The 23,840-nt window shown below is 39.9% G+C and overlaps 1 protein-coding gene across 8 annotated transcripts; it reads left to right on the top strand.

Annotated features, from left to right (window-relative positions):
* Positions 1-928: 928 nt before the first annotated feature.
* MIER3 (MIER family member 3) lies at positions 929-23,602 on the top strand. 8 transcript variants are annotated; one of them, XM_040539871.1, is made up of 14 exons: positions 929-944; positions 1,298-1,441; positions 2,441-2,465; positions 4,736-4,881; positions 6,771-6,905; positions 8,599-8,719; positions 10,727-10,812; positions 11,032-11,104; positions 14,732-14,883; positions 15,422-15,503; positions 17,177-17,271; positions 19,144-19,271; positions 19,448-19,593; positions 19,679-23,602. In XM_040539871.1, the coding sequence occupies exons 4-14, from the start codon at positions 4,783-4,785 to the stop codon at positions 20,134-20,136; spliced, it is 1,575 nt and encodes a 524-aa protein (XP_040395805.1). In that variant the 5' UTR covers positions 929-944; positions 1,298-1,441; positions 2,441-2,465; positions 4,736-4,782; the 3' UTR covers positions 20,137-23,602. The 8 variants fall into 8 exon arrangements, with proteins under 8 accessions (XP_040395805.1, XP_040395803.1, XP_040395799.1 ...); XM_040539869.1 differs by lacking the exon at positions 929-944 and having other exon boundaries at positions 1,360-1,441; positions 17,180-17,271; XM_040539865.1 differs by lacking the exon at positions 929-944 and having other exon boundaries at positions 1,397-1,441; positions 2,441-2,794.
* Positions 23,603-23,840: the final 238 nt, after the last annotated feature.

Below are 23,840 nucleotides of genomic sequence, written 5' to 3'. Positions count from 1 at the left end.
AGAATAGTTTATACATTGGAATTAGAGTGAAATCAGCAGTGCAGCAAGCATTTGAAAATTTACTCTGTTTATCAGAGCAACAGGTGCAGCAGAATAAAACAAACAGTACAGAGCCTGACTGCTTAAGTACCTAATCTAGCTGGGGATCACTACACCATCTGCAAACAGAACTCAGGCACATTTTATTGGGTTTACATGGCAAGGTTTTTGTAGCAGGGGGGCTGCAGGGGTGGCCTCTGTGAGCAGAGCCCAGCAGCTGCCCCATGTCAGAGCAGAGCCAGCTCCAAAAGGGACCTGCTGCTGGCCAGAGCCGGGCCAGGGAGCAGCGCTGGTTGGGCCTCTGGGAGAGAAGATTGAAGAAAGGGGGAAAAAAACAACTGCTGCGCAACAGCAGCTGGGACAGAGGAGTGATAACCAGCCCTGGAGAGACCAAGGTCAGTGCAGCAGGAGGGCAGGAGGTGCTCCAGGCATGCAGCAGCAGTTCCCCGGCAGCCTGTGGAGAGGCCCCTGGTGGAGCAGGCTGTCCCCCTGCAGCCCATGGGTCCCACATGGAGCAGATCTCCACGCTGCAGCCCCCCCGTGGAGGAGCCCCCGGTGGAGCAGGTGGATGTGGCCTGGAGGAGGCTGCGGCCCATGGAGAGCCCCCGCAGGAGCAGGCCCCGGGCCGGAGCTGCAGCCCGTGGAGAGGAGCCCACGCAGGAGCAGGGGGTCTGGGGGGAGCTGCTGCCCGTGGGGGACCCGTGCTCTATGTGGGAGCAGTTCTTGAAGAGCTGCTGCCTGTGGGCAGCCCCCGCAGGCTCAGTTCGGGAAGGACGGCATCCCGTGGGAGGGACCCCGCGTGGAGCAGGGGCAGAGAGTGATCGAGAAGGAGCGGCGGAGACGAAGCCTCAGGGACTGACCGCAGCCCCCATTCCCTGTTCCCCTGTGCTGCTCGGGACAAGGAGGTAGGTGAGGGTGGATGAGGGTAAAGTGTTTTTAATATGGTTTTCGTTTCTCACTGTTCTATTCCACTAGTCATAGGGAATAAATTACATCAATCTTCTTATGCTGAGTCTGTTTTGCCCGTGACCATAGTTGTTGAGTGATCTCCCTGTCTTTATCTCAACCCTTGAGCCCTTTCCATGGTATTTTCTCCCCAGTTATCCTTTGAGGAGGGGGAGTGAGAGCGGTTGTGGTGGAGTTCTGCTGCCCAGCAGGGTAAAAGCACCACAAAGTGGGATTACTTTGTACATACAATGCACCCGTTTTTAAGTAGTAAAAATGCACTGCGAAGTAAATACCCCTTTCTCTGTTTAAGCCACACTGCACAATCAAGAACAGCACGGTTCCTGGCATTTTGTTTCCTGCCTCGACACTGGTGGCAGTTGAAGTGCTGCTGGTAACAACTCAGCTCTCCTACACGGGCACCAGGGGCCGGACCAAACTCGGGGTTAACGCACAGGTAACTAACAAGCACCCCTCCTCCGCGGGCTGACACTTCGGCGCAGCCCTGCTGCCCGGGGACGGGGCTGTAAGTTACGGGACCCGGCACACGGGACCCGGCACACGGGACCACCACCGAGTCTCCCAGCGCTGGGCGGGGAGAGCCCAGCGGGGGCCGCGCCCCTCCCTCGGCCCCGGCTGCGCGGCGGCGGCGGGGCGCCCCCTCCGGTCGGGGCAGACCCGGCGGGCCGCTGCCGGGGCTCTGTGGCGGCGCTGCCGGCGGCGGAGGCGGGGTCCCGGCGCCGCCTCCTCCGCCCCATCCCGGTGCCGCCGTCCCCTCGGCGCCCTCCCCGGCCGGCTCCGGCTGGGGCTCGGCGGCTGCCATTGGCTTAGCGGCCCCATCCGGGCACTCGGCGCAGCGCCGCCGCTCGGCCCCGATCGTCCCAATATGGCGGAGGTGAGCGGGGAAAGCGGGCCGGGGCGCCGGGGTTCGGCCGGCTCCCCGCCGCCCCCCGCCGCCGCAGCGCCCCCCGCGCCCGCATCGCCGCCGCCGTGAGGAGCCTGCGGGCCGGCCCGGCGGGGCGGCGGGGCTGGCGGGGCGGCGGGGCGGGCGGACGAGCCTCCGGCGCCGCCGGGGCAGCGGGAGCCTGCGCGACTAGGCCGCACGGCGGGTGCCGGTGCGCAGCCCGCGGAACGGGGCCCCCCGGCGGGCCGGGACGGGGGAACGGGCGGCGGGGGGGGAGCGGGAGCCAGCCCCGGGCTGCCAGGCGGGGAGAGGCGGCGGCCGCTCCCGGCTGCCTCCCGTCGCCGCCGGCCCCTGTCACGTCCCGCCCCGGCCGGGGTGGGAGGGAAGGAGCGGGAGCGGCGGGGCCGGTGCGGGGCCTGCGGCGGGGTGAGTGGGATGGAGGGGAGCGGGGGGAGCCCCGGCGGCGGAGGGGAGGGACGGGCGGCCGCGAGATGGGGAACGGTACCTGCGGCGGGAACCCGCGCCTCACCCCTCTCTCTCCTCTCCCCGCAGGCTTCCTTTGGGAGTTCGAGCCCAGGTTCGTCCTCGCCAGCTTCTGCCCGGCACCCTGCCTGCCTGCCTGCCGCACGCCGCGCTCTCCCTCCTGATCCTCCCCGCAGTTATCTTCTCTTGCCTCGTAGCTTTTCTAGCGCGGCGCCTTCACGTAACTAATCGCCTGCATGATTTCCAAAGAAAGGGATGCGTGCCGAGAGTTCATCCCCTAACTCCCGGTGCAGTTAGTAATTGGCAGCTGGGAGCCCCAAATGAACACAAAGTTTTACAGTGCTTTTAAGTCAGCATCTCGGGAAAGCCATTTAGTCTGGGTAGAGAGACTGTTCCTCTTCTTGCTGATAACTACAGGCCTGTGTGAATATTTGACTTCTTGATATTACCAGAAGGCACTTAAAAGCGTAATTATATCCAACTGTTAAGGCTTGAACCACTGTTAAGGTTCTTTGGAATACCTTCCCTTTACACAAGCAAGCTTATTTAACTTCATCAGGGCTACTCATGAATAAGTATATTGGGGAGTGCCTTTGCTTCCATCCTACTTCTATTCTGCATTAGCTACTTTTCTTCATTTTAACTGCTCTTACTGAATTTGGCAAGCTTGTGTTACTTGAGTATGGGTAGGATATTGAGTGTTCAAAGACGCTGAGGGGGGGCTTTTTTTTGCCTAAAGTATATGAGTTGTGTAGACCTTCCAATTCAGTTATTCAAATGTAAAATTAGTTACAGCAGTGATTAGAAACAACACTCTTGAGCATATGAGTATATATGCATGTGTATATATATAGACGTATGTATATATACTAGATTAAGATGTTTCTCAGTTCTTGAAAAGCTATGGGATCAGGATGTAATAGCTCACAGTGGGAAAATTCAACACATAATGTAGTTACCGTAATTGGAGTAGTAGTATCAGCTATGCTGGGAGATCCATGAGACCACAATACGAACAGCATGTGAATAAAAAGCATTTTTGGCGTGAATGTTTCCTTATTGTATGGTATTATGAACTTGCACGGTATTGTCTTAAGCACGCTAAATGGACAAAGTTTACTTTAATTACCTGCATGTAAGGAACAAACACTTATCGTAATTGCTGAAAATTAATTAGATTCTGTAAGACTCAGCAGTGTTAGTATATATGAGTGTCTCTTTGAAGGCTAGAATCAGTGCAGTGAGGGCTACTGCTTTATTTTTTTTGAAGAAAAGGATTGAAAATTTGTAGGTATTTTCTTGATGCTCAAAAGAAGTTCTTCTGAGGAAATAATTCCTAATAAACCTTTTCTTTGCTTCTCATCAGCCAAGGATTGCAACAGAGCACTAGTATGTAATAACTAGAAGGCGAAACCAGAAGTGAAAGAAATATCCTAATCTGCTTACTTTTTCCATCCTGAAAGCCATAAGCAAGTCCACATTAAAGTATAAAACAACCCTGTATTTCTGTAGTTTTATTTGACTTTGCAGTGCAGAATTATTTACATCTGAAAAACTTGTCAAATCTAATGGTAAGGTTTCTTAGAGTTGACAAAATGCACTTAAAATAATAACAGTACTTTTGGGTGACTTACCTCCTTGAGTAATGAAAAAGTCTCTGTCGGACCACCACAGAGCTGTCACAATGGCTGGTTAACTAAATGTGATCCATTAGAAGCATTTTGTTATTTCCCGTATATTTTCCTATTTCTTGAGACTCTGCAGAGTTTGTTCTTTCTTTCTAGATCAAGCGCCAAGACTTGAGCTAAACTAAGTGTGAGGCTAAACTAAGCTGAAGTGAGTCTCACTGTGTATTTTGCTGTTAGCAGAAAGGTGGTTCATAAGCTAAGGTAGCCATTTACCAGTGAAAAACTAGGCTAGTTACCATATAAATCATTATAAATAGAATCAGAGACTATAAATCACATCCTCTGGATTTGCAAGGTACAACTGGCATGCCTGCAGCACCTGATATCTTGTGATATACATGCTTTATGCTTCAACAGTGTTTTCAAGGGTGATTTGAATGGTCTTCTATCCAGCAGAATACTCATTTGGGATTGTACTTCTGAAACTGTTTCAGTAGTTCAGATAGTTCTTCCAAGTTCTGCAAGAGACAAGACTATACCTATTACTTAGAAGTATGAAAAAGGAAGGCCAGCTAAAACAGCTGAATTTGTCAGGTAGCTAGGTGTTTGTTCCAGTATTCCATTGAAAGTTTTGACCCTGTATGTAAAAGAATACATGCAACCTTTTTTTTTTTGTGTGTTGTAACTTCATGTGTTGATGTAGAAAAAATAACTCAGATTAGGGTTTTTTTTATAGTTGGCTCTTTATCATCTGAGGATCATGACTTTGACCCTTCTGCTGAAATGCTGGTACATGATTATGACGATGAACGTACTCTTGAAGAAGAGGAAATGATGGAAGAAAGCAAAAATTTCAGCTCTGAAATTGAAGATTTAGAAAAGGTAAGAGTGACTAACCCTCTTCTAAATGTCCATATGTGTTGTACCCTTTTTACTCTAAAGAACACTCAACCTGTTCTTTAGTTTGCATTGTATAATGCAATTTCCTAAAAAACGCCTTTGCAGCTTGTTTAAAAAGAGGAAAAGAAAATCAGGTTTAGTTAGGAGATAGCACTGCGTTCGCACAAAAAGACTGAATTTGACTTTTCAAAGGAATTAGTGATAGGTTAAGTTCAGACTCTCCTTCGTTTAAGAACGCTCTTACTTTGGAGGAGAAACCACTGAAGCTGGCTTTAAAAGTCCTATTATCAAATACCACTTCTTATCACTCCTGAGTTTTAGAAGTTGGACGTAAGTAGAAATTATACATTGTGAGTGCTCTTAAGTGACAACTAGCTGTATTTCATTCTGTTGGTTATTTTTTGCTTTTCCAATCTGGAAACAAACATTTATGTTTTAGGCGTGATGGATCACATTCATTTGCTATGTAAATTGTAGTTTTCTGTCTCTGTTTTATCAGTTTGGCAGTCGGTGGGTGTACAGAATGACCAACATGCTCCTTGGCTTTTCATATTGTGTATTTTACACTGTTTAATTACATGCTTTTCCTGTTTACACCTCTTGTTGATCCATGTCAGTGCATCACCCATTTTAAATGTCTGTTGAATGCTGAACACCCACAAATTGACGCTGCTTGAATTACCATTCAGTGACCCACTTATATTGCTCAACATAACTGCAGATTTTGGTCGAGTTTCAGGAAAGTGTAATTTCTGGCATCAGATATGAAGTTGTATCTGTGTAGCCCGTATAAAAAAAATTAAATACTGAATTGACAGTGAATTCAATGAACTCCTGATTTTTTGTCCTTCTACATGTACAATTACTTTTTTGCTGATTATGAACTTGTAGTTACAATAACAAAGGAGCTTGCCAAGTCTAGTGGTTAAAATGGAGTTATTACTCCACAAAATGATCTTATTGCCTCTATAATAGAAGGAAATAGAACTGAGAGCCACTCATCTTAAACACTTTATTACTTTAGGTCCCGATCCTGGAAAGACTTGGACATGTGTTTACGTTTACCCATTGTGAAAAGTCTTTGCAGGACTAACACCTTAGCTGACTAAAGAAAACAAGTAATTTAATCAGTGTATGAGTTCAACAAGAAATTTTTAAAGGTAATATAACTTTTAAAGGTATAAATATTGGAAAATATTTCTTATTCTTTGATGGCTTGAATCAGGTAAATTAATCTCCATGGTTTGTTGTTTTATTAATTGTCTTAGGTTGCAAATATGGTATTTAGTAGAACCATTTGATCAAAAACTGTATGAAAAAATTATAAATCCAGCCTTTCTCTCGATTTTTTTTTTTCATTCTAAATCGTTAGCTGTCTTTCTCATATTAGCTGCTCAGCAGTCACTACCAAATATGTTGTGCAGAAATTGGAAATGAGGAATAAAGAGTTACTATTTTGGTTTACTTTTGTGGGTTTTTGAACTTACACATGCAGCTGTAACTATGTAGGACTAAAATCTTCAAGTTTTTCTGCAGTTCTCTCTTGTAGGGGGGTTGTATTCCTAGTGTATCTTCTCTTGAAGAAATACAGGCAAATCATCAGATAAGGATCAATGTTTAATAATCAATTACTATTTAGTTTCATCTAGTAAAGATTTTTCTTCACTATATGCCAATAGAGGTGGTGATGAATTATTTCAATCCTGTGCCTGAAAATATTTAAAATCTTGATTCAAGTTTTCTGCTTTCAATTAAGTATTTCTTTGTTTGTTCTTACTTTTGTTTTTCAAAATACATCTTACCATTTAGGCCTGAACTGTTCACAAGTATTTGGCAATATGTTAAAGTGTTTGTAAATCCTCTTGTATTAGGAAGGAAACATGCCATTGGAAGATTTACTGGCATTCTATGGCTATGAACCCACAATTCCAGTTATAGCAGGTTCCAGTGCGGATAGCTCTCCAAGTGAACTTGCAGATGAACTTCCAGATATGACTCTAGATAAAGTAAGTTGGAGAGCCATCTTTACCGGTATTACAATTTAAAAGCAGAAATCCAAATGACCTCAAATTATGTTTGACTACCTCTTTATGTTACACAATGTGTATCTTTGTCAATTTCAATATGCAATTGATAATTACTGTATTATTTTGAATTCATTAATTTTCAAGGACATCGAAGATCTGATTCTAGGTACATGTATTGCACGTAAAAATGCATGGCAGTTTCAATGGCAATTTCTAACAACAAATGAGAAATTATTAAGTTTTTCTAAAACACATCCAAAGAACTGTAGGGTTTTGTTTGTTTGTTTTTAAAGAGAAGTGGGATTTTTCCCAAAAGCTCTATATTTTATTTTAATATATGCAACATCCGGAAATAATAATTCTGGGTTCCAGCATACATGTTGCATATCAAAATTTATGTGGATAACTTGAAAATGCTCTCCTGGATGTTTGGAATGTTCCTTTCAGATATGTATCATTTGGGAAGGTCTCAACTTCAGGGAGTGAGAGAGACTGTATTTACCTACAATGACTATATACATTGCATTGCTGATGTAAAAACTTAAGCTTATGTGATTTGCAGGCTAACATTGAATTCTGAGATTTTAAGCTGATTTTTCGTTGTAAGGAGTAGTCAGACAGTAATTTGGATTATAAAGTCTATAGGTAGTAAGTATATGCTTTTTTTTTTTTAATGCTTTCTGAAAGTATGATGTAATGGTAAACTCCACAGAAAGTGGAGTATAATGATGGCTCTGCACATCTGATTCTCATTAGGATTCATGATTGTGTTGAGGCTACAAATATGTAGTCAGCTTGTTGTCTAATACCGTTCTTCTCCTCCCTAACCTCCATTCAGAGGGGTTCACACGTCTGCTAGTTGAGGAAGTGAGCTTTTTCTTTCTTTTCTTTCTTTCCATCTTCTTCCTTTTCTCTTGTTTAACCCATGGAAAATTCAATTTTTTGTGTATTTTGGTAAGATACTGGGTTGTCCATTTTCTGTAACTGTCTTTTCAGCAAAAGCATACCAAAGTTCCTGGCAATTTTTTTTCAGAGTTTAGAGAGTAGCAGGTTCTTAAAGTTTCAATGTATCTGTGATGTAAAACATGGAAATTGTCTCAAAACTTTAGAATTTTGTCATTAGTGTGTTTCAGTGGAAGCAGTTGGAGGAATGTCTGAGATTGATGGTTGCAGAGGTTTTTTCTAGTACCTTTACTTTAATAGAGGACAAAAGGGAAATGAGCCCCTATGTCAACTCTGAAATAAACAGTTATATTTGTTCTTGGATTTAGGAAGAGCAAAGCAGCTTTTTAATGAAGGGAATACAATCTACTAAATGATTTCCTTCTGAATATGAGAGGGCACTTCTTTACTGTGAGGGTGACAGAGCACTGGAACAGGTTGCTCAGAGAGGCTGTGGAGTCTCCTCTGGAGATAGGGAAAACCCGCCTGGATGTGATCCTGTGCAGTGTGTGCTAGGTGATCCTGCCTGAGCAGGGGCTTGGACCAGATGATCTCCGTAGGTCTCTTTGAGCCTCAACCGTCCTGTGATACTTAGGGTAAAATAATTCATTTTAATTAAATTATCAAAATGTGATGAATCTGAATCCTTACTGTTTTGTACTTAATAGATATTCTGAGTTTTTTTATTGTTGTTTTTTAATATTATTTTGTTATTATTTTCATGATACAGGAGGAAATAGCTAAAGACCTCTTGTCGGGTGATGATGAAGAAACACAGTCGTCTGCTGATGACTTGACACCATCAGTTACTTCACATGAGGCTACAGACTTCTTTCCTCGGCCATTAAGATGTAGGAAAACTAATTTTGTAACAGTATTCTAAACAGTCCTGGCATTATGTACAGCTTCCTACCTTAACTGTCAAATTTGCAGACTGCTTACTTTACTGGGAGCTAAGAAATAGTGCTTTGGGGGATGTTGGACATGAATGTTGTCTTTGGTCATTATTACTAATTACCTGAAAGACCTATACTTGGTACCATGCTCGAAGAAATAAAATAAAATCAATTAATTTCGCTACAAATACAATAACTTTTTGTAATTACTATTTAGTGCTGTGTTGAGGAACACTTTTATGATTTTCAGTATTTTAGTGAATGACATGAATATTCTTTTAAGTTAGTGTTTTTCTACTAAAACTTCGCTGCCATTTTTAAGCCAGTGAGTCCTCCATTCACCCTGAGGATGTGAACAGGGCTGTGATTTCTTTGTGATTTTTTCTTTCACACATACAGCACTTTTCTATAGGACTTAATGGGGTGAGCCAAAGGATTTTTATCATGGTTTTAATTTGGCAAGTGTCTTAAGCTATTTCTGGGGGAGTTCAGCCTTCTAGAGATGAAGGATGGTAAAGGTGCTGCCTCAGTCACCTGCAGTTGTAGTTCTTCACATGTTTCTAAGGTGTAGTCTAAGACATTCATATTGAAAGAGATATTCTAAACCTTATATCCTAAATCCCTATTCTAAAACCTTAAAAATTACAGTGCACTCTTTAAATTAAGCAAACACCAAATTTGGTGGCACTTAAATGTTACTCATGAACCGTTAACAAATATGACACTGAAAATGAGGCAGCTTTATGGAAAAACCCTCATCTTGCTTAGGATTAAGAAACAGTCATCTTTGTTTTCAGCTACCATGTTTTTTCTATTAGAATGTTCCTCTTTCTCTATTAGAACTTTTGGTTGGTCATTTTAAATCAAATATTTACTAATTATTGACACCATTTTACTGTGTCTGTCCTGTTGGCAGTCTTATCTTTTTTTGTGTTCCCTTTTCATTTCTCTAATACTAAGGTAAAGTTAAGTTAAACATTGGATTAATTGGAAATAAATAATTGCAAGTGATTATCCAGGTATAACGTTATTTCATAAATTCACATTAGCTTCTTGTCTGCTTCTTCTAGCAGCAAAAAGAGAGAGACTAGTGATTCTAATAATGACAGAAGAGGACCCTCTGTCAATATATTCTTGGATTTTGTCTGTGATGTTGACAGTTCTAGTAAGGTGTGACAAAGTTAAAAATGCAACCCTATTTTTGAGCATGTTGTAGTTTGAGAATACAAAATAGCTTTAATCTTATTATAATGGTAGATGCCGTTCTACCAGGGATTATACATCTATAAAAATAGAATTACTTCAGAATACAGTAGCAGACTGTTCCAGATTCTAAAATATGTGTTATTCTGTGAAGTACTCTATTTGAATTACATAGAGCGCTCTGCTGTCTGCCTTCCCAAGGAGAGGAGAAAAAAAAAGGAGTAAAAAAGAGCAATCAGTGAGCTGTCTTTTGCTTATTCTGTTTTGTATACTGCTGCTGTATCTTCATGTTGAAGCAGCCTTGTTTAAAATAATGTTTTGAATACCCATTAAAACTTCTGATTAAGGTCTTTGCTAGGTAAAAAAGACTTGCCTTATACATTACTTTTGTTTTGATTAACTGGGGCTAAGTTTTAGCCCTGGAAGTTTATTATTTTCTCATACCTTTTCAGTAAGTTACAAGCTTTAATTGAAAAAAAAAAAAAAGATGAAAAAAATGATTTTATTTCCTTTATCTGTTAGCAAATTGTTTCAGTTGCAGGGAGGATGAATGTTTCAGTTCTGTAGCATACAAGTGCCAGTGCTTTCTGACTTAATGTTATAGTTTGCTATAGAAGGGTAGATCAACAGGATCATGATCAGTGTCTTCCTGAATAAAAGCAGGTGTTCCTTTCAAAAGCAAAAGATAACAAATTTCTTGTAGTTGTGTTTAAACTGAAAATGCTTCCCAGCTAAAACAAAACTTTTTTGTGTCTGAAGCAAACACTACGTGTGATGGAGATAAAGAATCAGATGGTGAAGATGTAGAAGCAGACAATGGTAATTCATCTGAAGATTTGAGAAAGGTAATTACTATTTCTTAAAACAAACAAACAGAAAGTTAACATATTTTTAATAGTACAGTTTTGATTTTATGATTTTCAGTACGTATTTAAAATAATACCTTAGTTCTGAAATTCCCTGCTGAATGCCAAGTAAATGGCATTTTTTAATGCTTCCGTGTGAAAAAAAATATTGATCATATTTTTCTCCTTTTTTTTTTTTTTTTTTTTTTACATCTTCAGGAAATAATGGTTGGTTCACAGTATCAGGCTGAAATTCCACCTTACCTTGGCAGGTACAGTGATGAAGAAAAGGGTAAGTTCTTCTGCCTATTTTACTTTTTATCTTATGCTTTTATGTAGCAACTGATGGAAAAATATTAATTAAATCTTTTATTGTAAAGTCAACGACATAGTTAAAATCTCAGGGGCTTTAAAAATACTAAAAATGTGAAGTGATGCAACCACATAATTACTGCTCAGAAATGTGATTCTACAACTTCGAGAAGACATTCTCAAGAAGACATATGAGTGTGGATTACAACGTTAATTCAGAAGTAGCTAGTGATCTTAGGAGGAAGCAAACACTGGGTCAAGAAGGAAATACTTTTCTCAGAGAATCATAACTGGGCCATGAGTTTGTAACTTAGTTTACAATGAAGATATTCAAAACAGTATTTTTCTTTAATTGCTTTTTTTTTTTTTTGGCAAGCAAAACTGTGTGGGCTACAAAATGGATATAGAAAGCATAATAAACTATTTTCAATTTCCATGGTATGAGAAGGAGATATAGGTCCTGATACATTTTGTCTTTTACAAAACACATTTTAAGTACGATGTTATTCCTGTGTAAATTTGGATTAAAAACTGCGGTTGTGCTTGAATGGAAAAAATAATCTAAGTGTTTTATTTGGTGTCTTTAAAGGTTTTCACTATGAGAAAAGTGTAACACAGTTGGCTTTGATATTAAAAAACAAATGAGAGAAATTTTCTCATGGCTAGAACAGCTGTGAAATTAAGGAACAGTTTGGGAGATACCTTAAATTTTTTTCTGTAAGTTTTCAAAATTCTGTCAGTTACTTGCTTTCAAAACGACACATTTTGTGGGAATATTATTCTAATGAAGCATATCAAGTCTTTTCACCATTGCCAATGATTGTTTGTAATAGAGAAGAAGGCTGTTAACTACAGAGCTGGAAGCATTAGTGAGTGCTGCCTAAGAGCCCTAGGGCAGCTTCCTGTTTTCGAAGATTCAGGCACGATGCTTACCAGTTGCAAGAAATGGAGGAATAAAACCAAGATTTTTCTGGATAGCCCTTTTACTATTTATACGTCTTGACTTTTTATCAACCAAGAACTAGAGAATAACCAGAGGATGACCAGGAGGGAGTTAATCTAACAACTAACAACTTAATCTAACAACTTTCAATGGAATGAGCTGATGCTAGAGAGAACTGGTGAGAGTCATGTCTGCTGGCCTTGCCAGCAATTTGGTAGCTGTCAGGACTGGAGAGCCCATGGAGCTCCTCTTGAGAATGTCAGGCATGGACTCCAGCAAGAAGTGCTGGATTGTCTTGATTAATGAAAGAGGAAAAAAATAAAGGAGGTAGAACCTGAGTGTCAGCAGCACTCAGAGGTATAAGGTGGAGGTACTCTGAAACACTGCATGTACTGGAATAAACAGGCTTCAGAGTTCTGGAATTACACTGCAGCAATTCCAGAATCATCCCCCTCTACATAAAGGTGATCCTGCAATAGCCTCTTCTGTACTAGCTGAAGAGGTGGTGATGGCAGACAGGCTTACATTTCTGCTGTGTAGTCCCAGCTGCTGGAACTGTCATAGATGGCAGTTCAGTTCTTCTATACACCTTACGCTTGTAACATATCCGTTCGAAATCTTTCTATGTTCTTATGCCATAGCAGCACTTCCTGAGAAGATGTAACATTATTCCTCACCTTTGCTTAGTACTGTTTCCTGCAGTTTTATGAGAGGTTTGAGGAAACTCTTTGCCTCTCCACTGTAACATCCATTACGCTTGTGTGTGAAAAACTCTAAATTTTGCATTACGAAGAGATTACATGAAACATTATGTGCAATGTTAATCACACCTATTGGTCAGAGTTAAATTCTAGATTATAGATCTTATAATGTTTGCACAGACTGGCAAAGGTTCAAGCCATCTTTTATAGGACTGATATGTTGTCTGTCAAGCTACTTAAGAGGTACATACATGATTTCAGTCTACTATGAAGGATTATCCATCCTTATTGTTTGTAAAACATGCAGTGTACAAGTTTACAAAATTTGGTTGTTAATGAACGCAAAAAGAAATAACATTAAGACCTAAATTCTATTCAGTTAAGTAAGTTTTGGCAATTTATGGTTGAAAATGATCAGTTAGTCACGTCCTCTTCTTATTTTTTTCTTCCCAGATGTATAATATTTGAAATATTAAAGTATTTTTCTACAATGTTATAGTAAACTATAGGTTATTTGTTGAAAACAGTTTGCAGTGGTTTGGCAGTGATGGCTAGCTAAATTCCATAACGCTGCTTTCTCACTCCCCCTCCTGAAAGGATAAGGGGCAGAAAATACCATGGAAAGGGCTCAAGGGTTGAGATAAAGACAGGGAGATCACTCAACAGTTATCATCATGGGCAAAACAGCCTCATCAGAGGGAGATTGATATAATTTATTGCCTATCACTAGCAGACGTAAAACAGGGAGAAACTAAAGACAAAGCATAAACACCTTCCCCCCATCCACCCTTTCCTACCTCCTCACACTGAGCAGCACAGGGGAACAGGGAATGGGGGCTGCGGTCAGTCCCTGAGGCTTCGTCTCTGCCGCTCCCTCACGGTCACTCTGTGCCCCTGCTCCACGCAGGGCCCTCCCATGGGATGCCGTCCTTCCCGAACTGAGCCTGTGGGGGCTGCCCACAGGCAGCAGCTCTTCAAGACCTGCTCCCACACGGCTCCGTACCACGGGGTCCATCCATCCCCCAGGAGCAAACTGCTCCAGCACGGGTCCCCCACATGTGGGCGGCAGCTCCCCCCAGACCCCCTGCTCCTGCGTGGGCTCCTCTCCACGGGCTGCAGCTCCGGCCCGGGGCCTGCTCCTGCGGGGACTCTCCATGGGCCGCAGCCTCCTCCAGGCCACATCCACCTGCTCCAGCGGGGGCTCCTCCACGGGGGGCTGCAGCGTGGAGACTGCTCCATGTGGGACCCATGGGCTGCAGGGGGACAGCCTGCTCCACCAGGGGCCTCTCCACAGGCCACAGGGGAACTGCTGCTGCATGCCTGGAGCACCTCCTGCCCTCCTGCTGCACTGACCTGGGGAGCTGCAGGGCTGCTTCTCACTCCTCTGTCCCAGCTGCTGTTGCGCAGCAGTTGTTTTTTTCCCCCTTTCTTCAATCTTCTCTCCCAGAGGCCCAACCAGCGCTGCTCCCTGGCCCGGCTCTGGCCAGCAGCAGGTCCCTTTTGGAGCTGGCTCTGCTCTGACATGGGGCAGCTGCTGGGCTCTGCTCACAGAGGCCACCCCTGCAGTCCCCCTGCTACAAAAACCTTGCCATGTAAACCTGATACACATCTGAATAAAACAGAGTGGTTTGCTAGTTTGTTCGTATGAAGATGATGTGTATATATGCATAATTTGATTGAATCATCTAGCAGTGTACAAACCATTCCTATGGAAAGACTCTGTCGGAAGAGTTCAGTCCCTTATCTCTCCCTCATGGAACCTGAATCTCTTCACCACGCCATACTGCAGAGTCTGTCTTTTAACTGAGGCATTTGTGCAAAAAGTGACCTGCAATTTATAAGTGGCATGATGGTATTCGATTTGATTTCTTTTGTGTTCCTGTTCTCTGTCTTTGTAAAGTAGCTTTTATGTTACAGTCTTTAAAATGTCACACCTGGTGTTAATGGATTTCTGTTTTAACAGCCTATGAAAACGAAGACCATTTACTTTGGAAACCTGATGTGATCTCAGAAAATAAAGTTAAAGAATACCTTTTTGAAACCTTCTTAAGAACAGGAAATGAAAAAATGATTGGCAGAATTCCTGAAGGACTACATACACGGGACAATGAACAAGTATGTTTTATATCCTGTTCCATTTGTGACACATTGCTTTGTAATTAAGGTGTTCTCTTTCTTTGCTTGTATTATAAAGGCAGCAATACTCAATTTCATTGTTTCTTCTTTTTTTTTTTTTAGTTTAGATGTTATTGGGGTCAGGATCTTATTTGTAATCTTAAGCATGTGCTTATTTAGGCAAATTAATGTATTTGAATGTTGGCAGTGTTTGATCTTCTAATTGCCATACTCTTGACAAATCCAGGTGTTTTTTAAATAACTGCATATTTTACATTTGCTTGTTTAAACCTTGCCTCAACGTTTTGACAGTTTTAGTTTTGACTGATTTTTTAAATATTTTTATCACGAATAAAGACAAATTCTCTTTTTTGGACATGAGGCATGCTCACTGAAAGGCTAGTTTCATAAACTTAGATTATATATTTACAAACTTTAACTCTTTTTATAAAGAAGATTCTTCTTTATAAAGTTTGCAAATATACAATCTTTGCATACATTTGCAAATATGCGATCTAAATCTTCTTTTATTTTATAGGCTCTGTATGAACTTCTCAAGAGTAGCCATAACGTTAAAGAAGCAATTGAGAGATACTGTTCAAATGGAAAGGCATCTCAGGGTAAGAATTAGTATGTGATTTTTTAGAAATGCATTGGAAAAAAAATCATAAAGTTGCTTAGAAAAACCTTGAGTAAGAATCAGATTGACAAGCATTTCCCTTTCTGTCATGTCTTTAGCACAGATTAAGTATAATCTGTTGGAAATTTCTGCTAGAGAAGTTTGCAAATTTATGCAAGTTTACAAGATCAGCTTTTACACCTTTTCTTCCCTTCTGTCCTCCACTGCAGCTGTAAGAATGGCACAGACTGAGGGATGGGAAAGAAGCTGTGATTTTGCTCTTGTAAGGCACTTCTCACCCTTGTTGCAGTATCTTTTTGAGTTCATGGTCAGCAATCATAGAATGTCTTGGGTTGAATGGGACCTTAAAGATCACCCAGTTTCACCCCCCCTGCCAGGAATGCCACCACTAGACCAGGTTGCCCAGGTTGTCCAACCTGGTCTTGAACACCTCCAGTGACGGGGCACACACAACAATAATTTGATGGCATTTATACCAGAATGAGGAAAACATAGCTGGCTACATAAATGAGCCCCGCTCTCTTCTTCACTGCATCAACATTGTGTTATGTCAACCCTAATCTGATTCCACCGTATTGTTCTGTAGGCCTTTGGTAGAATTTGGAAAGCTTTGTTTGAGTTAAGTGGAAAATGGACTTCTGCCTTGCTTGCCCCTAGTTTTATTACTCCCTTACATGAAAATCAAAGTTTATCGTGAGCTGGCAATGTATTCTTGCAGTCCTGTTCAGCTCTGGGTTCCACAGCACAAGAAGGGCATGGGCGTATTAGAGAGAGTCTAGAGGAGGGCCACAAAGGTGCTCAGAGGGCTGGAGCAGCTCTCCTATGAAGACAGGCTGAGGGAGTTGGGGTTGTTCAGGCTGGAGAAGAGAAGGCTCCGGGGAGACCTTGCAGCAGCCTTCCAGTACTTAAAGGGGGCCTGCAGGAAAGCTGGGGAGGGACTCTGTCAGTGAGTGGAGTGATAGGACAAGAAGTAATGGCTTTAAACTAAAAAAGGGTAGGTTTAGATGAGATAAAAGGAAGAGGTTATTTACTGCGAGCATGGTGAGGCACTGGCACAGGCTGCCCAGAGAAGCTGTGGATGCCCCGTCCCTGGAGGTGCTCAAGGCCAGGCTGGATGGGGCTTTGGGCAACCTGGTCTGGTGGGAGGTGTCCATGCCCACGGCAGGGGATTGGAACTGGGTGATCTTTAAGGTCCCTTCCAACCTAAACCATTCTGTGATTTAGCAAAAAAAGTTCTGGGGTCTTAACATACATACTGCATAAAGCAGAAATGGGCTATGAGTGCTGCTGTAAGTTGATACTCAGTTGATACTGATCAGTGACCTATGCAAGAAGTATGTCAGAAAATTAATCTGATACTTTCATGATGTTTTAAGTCTTTTTTTGTGACAAATTTCATAGGAAATAATCAGTTTTTGAATATCCTTTGCCCTCAAGGATAAAAGATTTTAGAAATCAAACTCTTCTATGAGTCTTTATAAATAAGAGTGTTAGATTTGGGGTAGAGTATCTATACAGTAGAGGAAAGAACTAGGTCTGAATAACCTATTGTTCTTAAAGAGTGTGTTTGCATATTCATGCATTAGCAACACATTTTATTCTCTGTAAAAGTTTCTTGAGCACAAATAATATGCTGTTTTTGTTATTGGCTAGAAGAGATGACAGCATGGACAGAAGAAGAATGCAGAAACTTTGAACATGCACTTCTGATTTATGGAAAAGACTTCCATCTCATACAGAAAAACAAGGTGAGTGTTTTACAGTTAAATGGAAGAACTGGTAGATGATACGATGCTGGAAATCTCTCAGAGCAGTACGTTTGTCCGAAGTCATGTAGAAGTGTGAGATAACAACCAACATACTACAACCAGTTTGGCGTTTTTGTGCTAAGTTTACCTCAGATGTCATTGAAAAAGCTAAATGAGTTGATGTACTGTCTCTGAAATTGACTTACACTGACATCACTTCTATTTATGCATTTATATTATGTTTTAGTTAAAATGCTTGTCTCTCCTCTAAGTATAAAACTTGCATACTGTGGCTGTGGGAAGGGAAAACACAACTTTCTTTTTATCACAAGAAAGGTGTAATTGTACAAAAGCAGGCTTAGCTCTTTGTGTTTTCAGAAGATACTGTACTCATCCATCAGGATTGTGTTTCCTGGCTAATTGAAGGAATTGTAATCTTGATCTGGATTGCTTCTGATTAACTCATTTGTGGTTGAAGAATAAGGATTGGATATTTTTTGATCAAAAATATATATCAATATGGACACTTCCAAACTTTCTGTGTACTTCGTTTATGTTTTGATACCATCTTGAGTTTTTTTTTCTTTATGAGACTGATGTGTTTGTCATATTTCAGGTAAACTTTACAGTGTTCTGGTTGCTATTGAACAATTATTGTCAATTAGTCCTGCTCTATACCTGGCTTAACCTGCCTTATGATAAATATTTGGGTAGTTCAAATTATAGATGGACCTTACCAATAAACAGTAGTTCACCAGAGATTCGAAGAAGTAATTTTTAAATTTATTTTTAGTATTTTTTTCAACATGCAACAAAGCACATGATTTGAAGTATATGTCACTATGGACTGGAATTTGTCTAAGAAAACCACTAGTTTTTATTCAAATAGGTAGAATGTCAGAAAGTTTGGGAAAAGTTCTGGGACCCAGCATAAACTGATGTCACTTGTGTATTGAAAGTATCAGCTAGTCAAGAGTTAGTGCACGGAGAACTTTTATGAAATATATTTCCTTATCACTCTACTACAAAGCGTTGGCTGGGACTTCAGATACTAGGTGGTGCGTATAGACATCTGTTCATCTCCTTCCCTTCTTGCTATGTTGGTGCCTGAAATAGTGAGGCTTATTACTGCACCCAAGGCAGTTTGGATTTGCCTCTGATGCTTTTGTAAGTTTGATCAAGCTCAATTACAGTTTACTACCATACTATATCAGGATATGTTTGTATATCCTAGCATATAGTAAAACTTAAACTGGAACTGTGAGCTGATGATGATTTGAAATGTTTCTGCATCCAAAAATTGATATATTTTATAAGAATATAGGCAGAAGTAACATTTTTTTTCTCCAAGAATCTGACTTGTCATCCACTTTGGAGAAAAGGAACGGTTAACATAGATTAAAATGAATCTTAGGAGTCCTTAATACCTTCTCAACAAGACAACAATTTTGTTTTGTTTAAACATACTGCTGCGCATATCTGTTTTCAAGCGTCAACAGTTCCTGACTTTACTAAAAGAAATCAGTACCGAGTGTCTTTTCTAGTTCACTACTGTTGGGTTATTGATCTGATGAGTTTTTTCCATTCTAAGAGCCTGTCTTACAATTTAAAAACTGTTACATAGTTTATGAACTGAAATGTTTCAGATATAGATACAGTTTCAATCTATTAAAAAGAACATACAACATGTAATACAGTAGAACAGACATAACAGTTACATGAAACTTTAGATCTCTTTAAAATCTGTTAATTGAATTGGTTTGTTCCAGATCCTGGAGTAGTAAATCTAACAGTATTGCAGGGATATGGGAACCGCAGAGATGACAAAACGTCTGTGCATTAATCTTGTCAGTCCTTCTTGCCTTTTTTTAGGTAAGAACCAGAACAGTTGCTGAGTGTGTGGCTTTCTATTACATGTGGAAGAAGTCAGAACGTTATGATTATTTTGCTCAGCAAACAAGATTTGGAAAGAAGAGATATAACCATCATCCAGGAGTTACGTAAGTACAATGCTAGAATATGTTTACTGTTGCAAATCCTAAATGTAGAAGATTTTTTTCTCCCATCATTGCAGTGTAATGCTGCTGTGGCTATGGCAACTAAAATTAAATTTTGTCATCATTCTATGCTCTGATTTCATGTTAAGTAACCCATTGTGGTTGTAATATTCTTTTAGGGACTACATGGATCGTTTGGTAGATGAAGCAGAAGCCCTTGGTGGAGCAGTACATGCTTCAGCCTTAACATCTAATAGTCGAACAGAAACCATTCCTGATCAACAGCTAAGCATTCTGAACTCTATCACTGCCAATGAGTTGACAGGTAAATCAAAGAAAACGAAACTTTTAACTGTTGTGGCTACATAAACTACTATTTCATTTACATTTGTGTCCATCTGTTTTTCCAGCATTGACAAATAGTGTAACTACAGTCTGCCATGCTTCAGATGTGAACTGCCTGGATGATGCTTTTCCTCCTATGGACAGCTTACCCCGAGCACCAGTTAATCATGTGCCTGTTGGAACAGAAGAGTTGCTTAACTTGCCAAGCAATGGTGAAAGTGATTGTTTTAATTTATTTGAGACTGGCTTTTATCATTCAGAGCTAAACCCAATGAACATGTGCAGTGAGGATACAGAAAGACCCGCAAAGAGATTGAAAATGGGAATTGCTGTCCCAGAATCCTTCATGAATGATGTCTCTGTAAATAACCTTGGTGTGGACTTTGAGAACCATACGCACCATATTACCAGTGCCAAAATGGCTGTTTCAGTGGCTGACTTCAGTAGTCTATCTTCAAATGAGACAAACGGTTTTATCAACACCCACACTCTTCACCAACATACTGCCCTTCACTCAGAATGACTGTGGAAAATGAAACAAACAGTGGGTACTTTATGCAGTAGTAGTAAACTTGATGGGAGCTATCAGGTTTGCCTAGTCTTTCACTGGAAGTTTGAACATTATGACATCAGTGATGTCTTTGTATGTATAGAACTATATCTTGATTTATCAAGAGTAATTTCTTTTTTCAGTCCATAAATGTGGAAATGTCATAGGATGTTTGGCAGAGTTTGGGACTAAGAGAACTCTGTGGTGCAGCTTTAAGCTCTGCTTCAATTTTTTTTTAAAGCCTGTAGACAGAGGCCACCATTTCAAAACCAGCACAGAAGTTCTGAACTGATTGGAGTGGCTTTTTAGTCTAAGTTACTTTTGCTGTAACAATTGCAGTGGAATAACAATGTTTACAGGTACCTATCCTGATCCCTGCCCAATGTAGCATTTTTTTTCTTATAAAGGCAGGGATGGGCTTCTTTAATTTAAACTGCACAAACATACAAGGATGTTTTTTAAATGGAACCTTCTCTCATGTGATACTAAACTAGAGCACTTCAGTTTACAAAACAGCAAGTTCATCTTGGTGGAAGCTAGCACAAGGGACTTAACACGAGTAAAGTATGAAGACCTACACTTGGATGCTGTTGCAAAGTTATAGGCCATGGCTATCTTACAAGAAGTAATTACTGCCAGAGGTGTCTGTGTACTTTAAACTGACTGGCTTAAACAGATGCATTTTAGGCTGTTGTATTCTGATGGGGTTTGTCCACAACTTGAAGAGTAACATAATTGTGTAACTTAACTTTCCTAAGCTGTTGTTGCATAAACCTACAGTCTGCACAGTTTAGGATTTACCACTAAGCAGTCTATGTTTTGGAAGACATCTTAAATTGTTTGGAGCACTGCAGTTCAAAGTGTTACAGTTTTGAGGGACTGTCTAGTTTATACAGAAGTAGTAGAACCTTGAAGTATGTATTTAAAAGCTTTTCTTTAGTGTGGATTGCATTTATTTGTTTTGTCAAAGTCATTGGCTGAAAAATGGCATTTTGCTAGCTTGGTCATATAGGAAAGGACAAGTAAAAATGTTTCCCATAAAAGTAACTATTTTACTTCAGTGAATTTTTGTTCTGTACAGTGGGTCCAGTTCAGCCATCCAGAAAGTTTGTCTTGCAAACGCTTGTTCTGATTCTTGTGGGAGAGTCAAATCAAACATAGTATTGGTGTGTAGCATGTTGTAGCATACAACTTGCAGGTTTTTTAATAGGATTTTTTTTAATAGGAATCCAAACCTTATTTCAGTAAGATTACTGCTTTCCCTCCATACTTTTCTTTGCACTGTTCATATTATAAACTTAATTGCCACTAACTTGTTTTCATTATTCAAGTGATTTCATTATTCAAGTGATTTGCGTTGTTGATATATGTAATAGTTGCTTCAAGGTCATTCTGAATAATTAGAAAGTAGTGACTAATATTTGAAAGGGAAGAGGGTATTTATTATGCATACTGTGAACTGCATTGTCATCCTGACTTTTGGATGCAGAGTATGGAGTTTATGGCATTGTAATGAAGATTGCTTTGAATTGTTTACACAATAGCACATTTACCATATTAAATGCAGATCAGTTTAGCACAGTGGACAAAAGTAGAGATAATTTGTAATCAGTTCTTAATTTATACATCCGGAATGTGTAATTTTGGTAAGTACACAGTAAACAACGGGTAGCCTTGGCCCTGTGTTGTACTCTGACATTTTTTAGCCAAGTTGTCAGCTTCTTGTTGCTGTGTTTTGTGCTGAACTTTGTATCTTGTTTCTTTTGTTTATGAATCAACACATTTTTATGTAATTTTGTAAAATACTTGCCATAATCCTTCATTGTTATACATTCAATTTTATCTATGGGTTTACAGTGAGTGGCTGGTGTGTATAAAAATCGTTATACAAAGATGACTGAATGCTTATACCAGTTGCACTTAAATGAACATGCCCATTCTCATTAGCTGATGCAGTAATATATTCAGTTTATCTATGCATTGCTGAGATCTTAATGTAGACAGAGACTTGTCTAAGGTTTGGATTGTCAGCAAGTTGAATGGACACTTTAGTTATTTAATAAAGACTTTTGACCAAAATTCAGAAAATGATATGAGAGAAAAATGAATTCCGGCTAGTCTAGTAGATTTTTAAATGTTGATCTTATTTAGCCTGTTGGCTAGCTAGCTGGTATCGTTTACTTTTAATTCCTTGTTAAAATGAGGCAATAATTTGCAAGATTTTGTAAATATGTAAATTCTTCATATCTTTTTAGATATCTATTTCAATATTTTCTGACTACTTCTGTGTATAGGAACATTTTTGTGCATGCTTGATGTGACATTCATAAATTTGTACCACTATGACTTTATCCATGTAAAATAGCTATTTATTGAATTTTTCTTTTAAAAGCTGGACTTACATATTTTTCTCTCAGTTTAAACATTTAAATGGAGAACTTGTTACTGTTTATTAAAAGAATTGCGTTTTGAAAGTCAGCACGAAGATAACTGAATTGCAAGCATATGAAGAAATTACCTTGCCTTGGTTCTTAGATGGTGAAGCACAATTCTTATAAAAAACTGTGATGAATTCTTTGTTCTTTGCCACGCTTTTTCTTCATAAAAACAAACCAAAAATCCATAATGGGCAATTGCAGTGTTAGTAAATGTATCCTTTTTATGTACAGGGAATCTGAAGAGGATAGCTGATTCATTTAGAAGTGTAACTGGTGCTGTGATTATAGCAATACTTTTACTTTTGTTAGTCATACATCATCTTCTCATGCTAGATTTTTAAATGTTTAGTTTTCCTCTTGTCATAGTCAAACTGCTGAATTTACTTGAAGGATGTACAATACTGTTTGAAGAATACTAAATTGTGTACAATTAGGTCAATGAATTGTACAATTGTTTCCTGTTTTTAATTTTTAAAACTGAGGGTCAAAAATGAATGAAAAAATCAGATCCAGTAGAACATAGTGATATTACGTAACTTAACCAAAGTCTCTAGTGAATATTTTAACTTTGAATGTAAACTAATGGATAAACTGACCAATGGGGACATTATTTGCCCAGCATTACAAGCACATTGTCTACAGATGGGAAAACTAAATACAGTAATTTATAAAATAATGACCAGGTTACTATTTTTTTCTTTTATTCCTATTTTTAATTGAAAAAAGGAAAATACTATCAACTGTAAAATAAGTACATATGGTTATAGTCCTCTTAATAAAACAGAGATTCCAGTTATTCTCAGTTCAGAGTAAGTACCCTGTGCATAACAATAAATTTAGTGACAATCGGAACATGTTTTAGTATCAGATGTTCAAGAGGAAGTCGCTATTGCATTGGTTTTAATATTTGTACATAAACACTGATTTTTTTGAGCATTATTTTGTATTTGTTGTATTTTAATATCTGGTGTACAGTTCCAGAAATAAATGTCTGGAAACCCTTCTTTACTTGTAAAGCTTTTCATGCATCTGCACCATGCTTGTTACTTCATTTTCAGAATTATTTAGCACTAACTGACCATGTTTTAACATTCTGGGTAACACTAAAGTACATGCTCCTGCTCTACCTCATGTAATGCGAAGCGTGACAAATGTAACATGCAGATATACAAGTAAAATAATAAGCAATGGTTTTCCTCAAACATTAGGGCTTAAGCACAGCAAAATCTTAGATAGGAC

The sequence above is a fragment of the Cygnus olor genome, chromosome Z (genome assembly GCF_009769625.2).
Source record: "Cygnus olor isolate bCygOlo1 chromosome Z, bCygOlo1.pri.v2, whole genome shotgun sequence".
Classification (NCBI taxonomy): Eukaryota; Metazoa; Chordata; class Aves; order Anseriformes; family Anatidae; genus Cygnus; species Cygnus olor.
The sequence above is the reverse complement of the archived record's forward strand: the minus strand, read 5'-3'. Positions and strand labels throughout refer to the sequence as shown.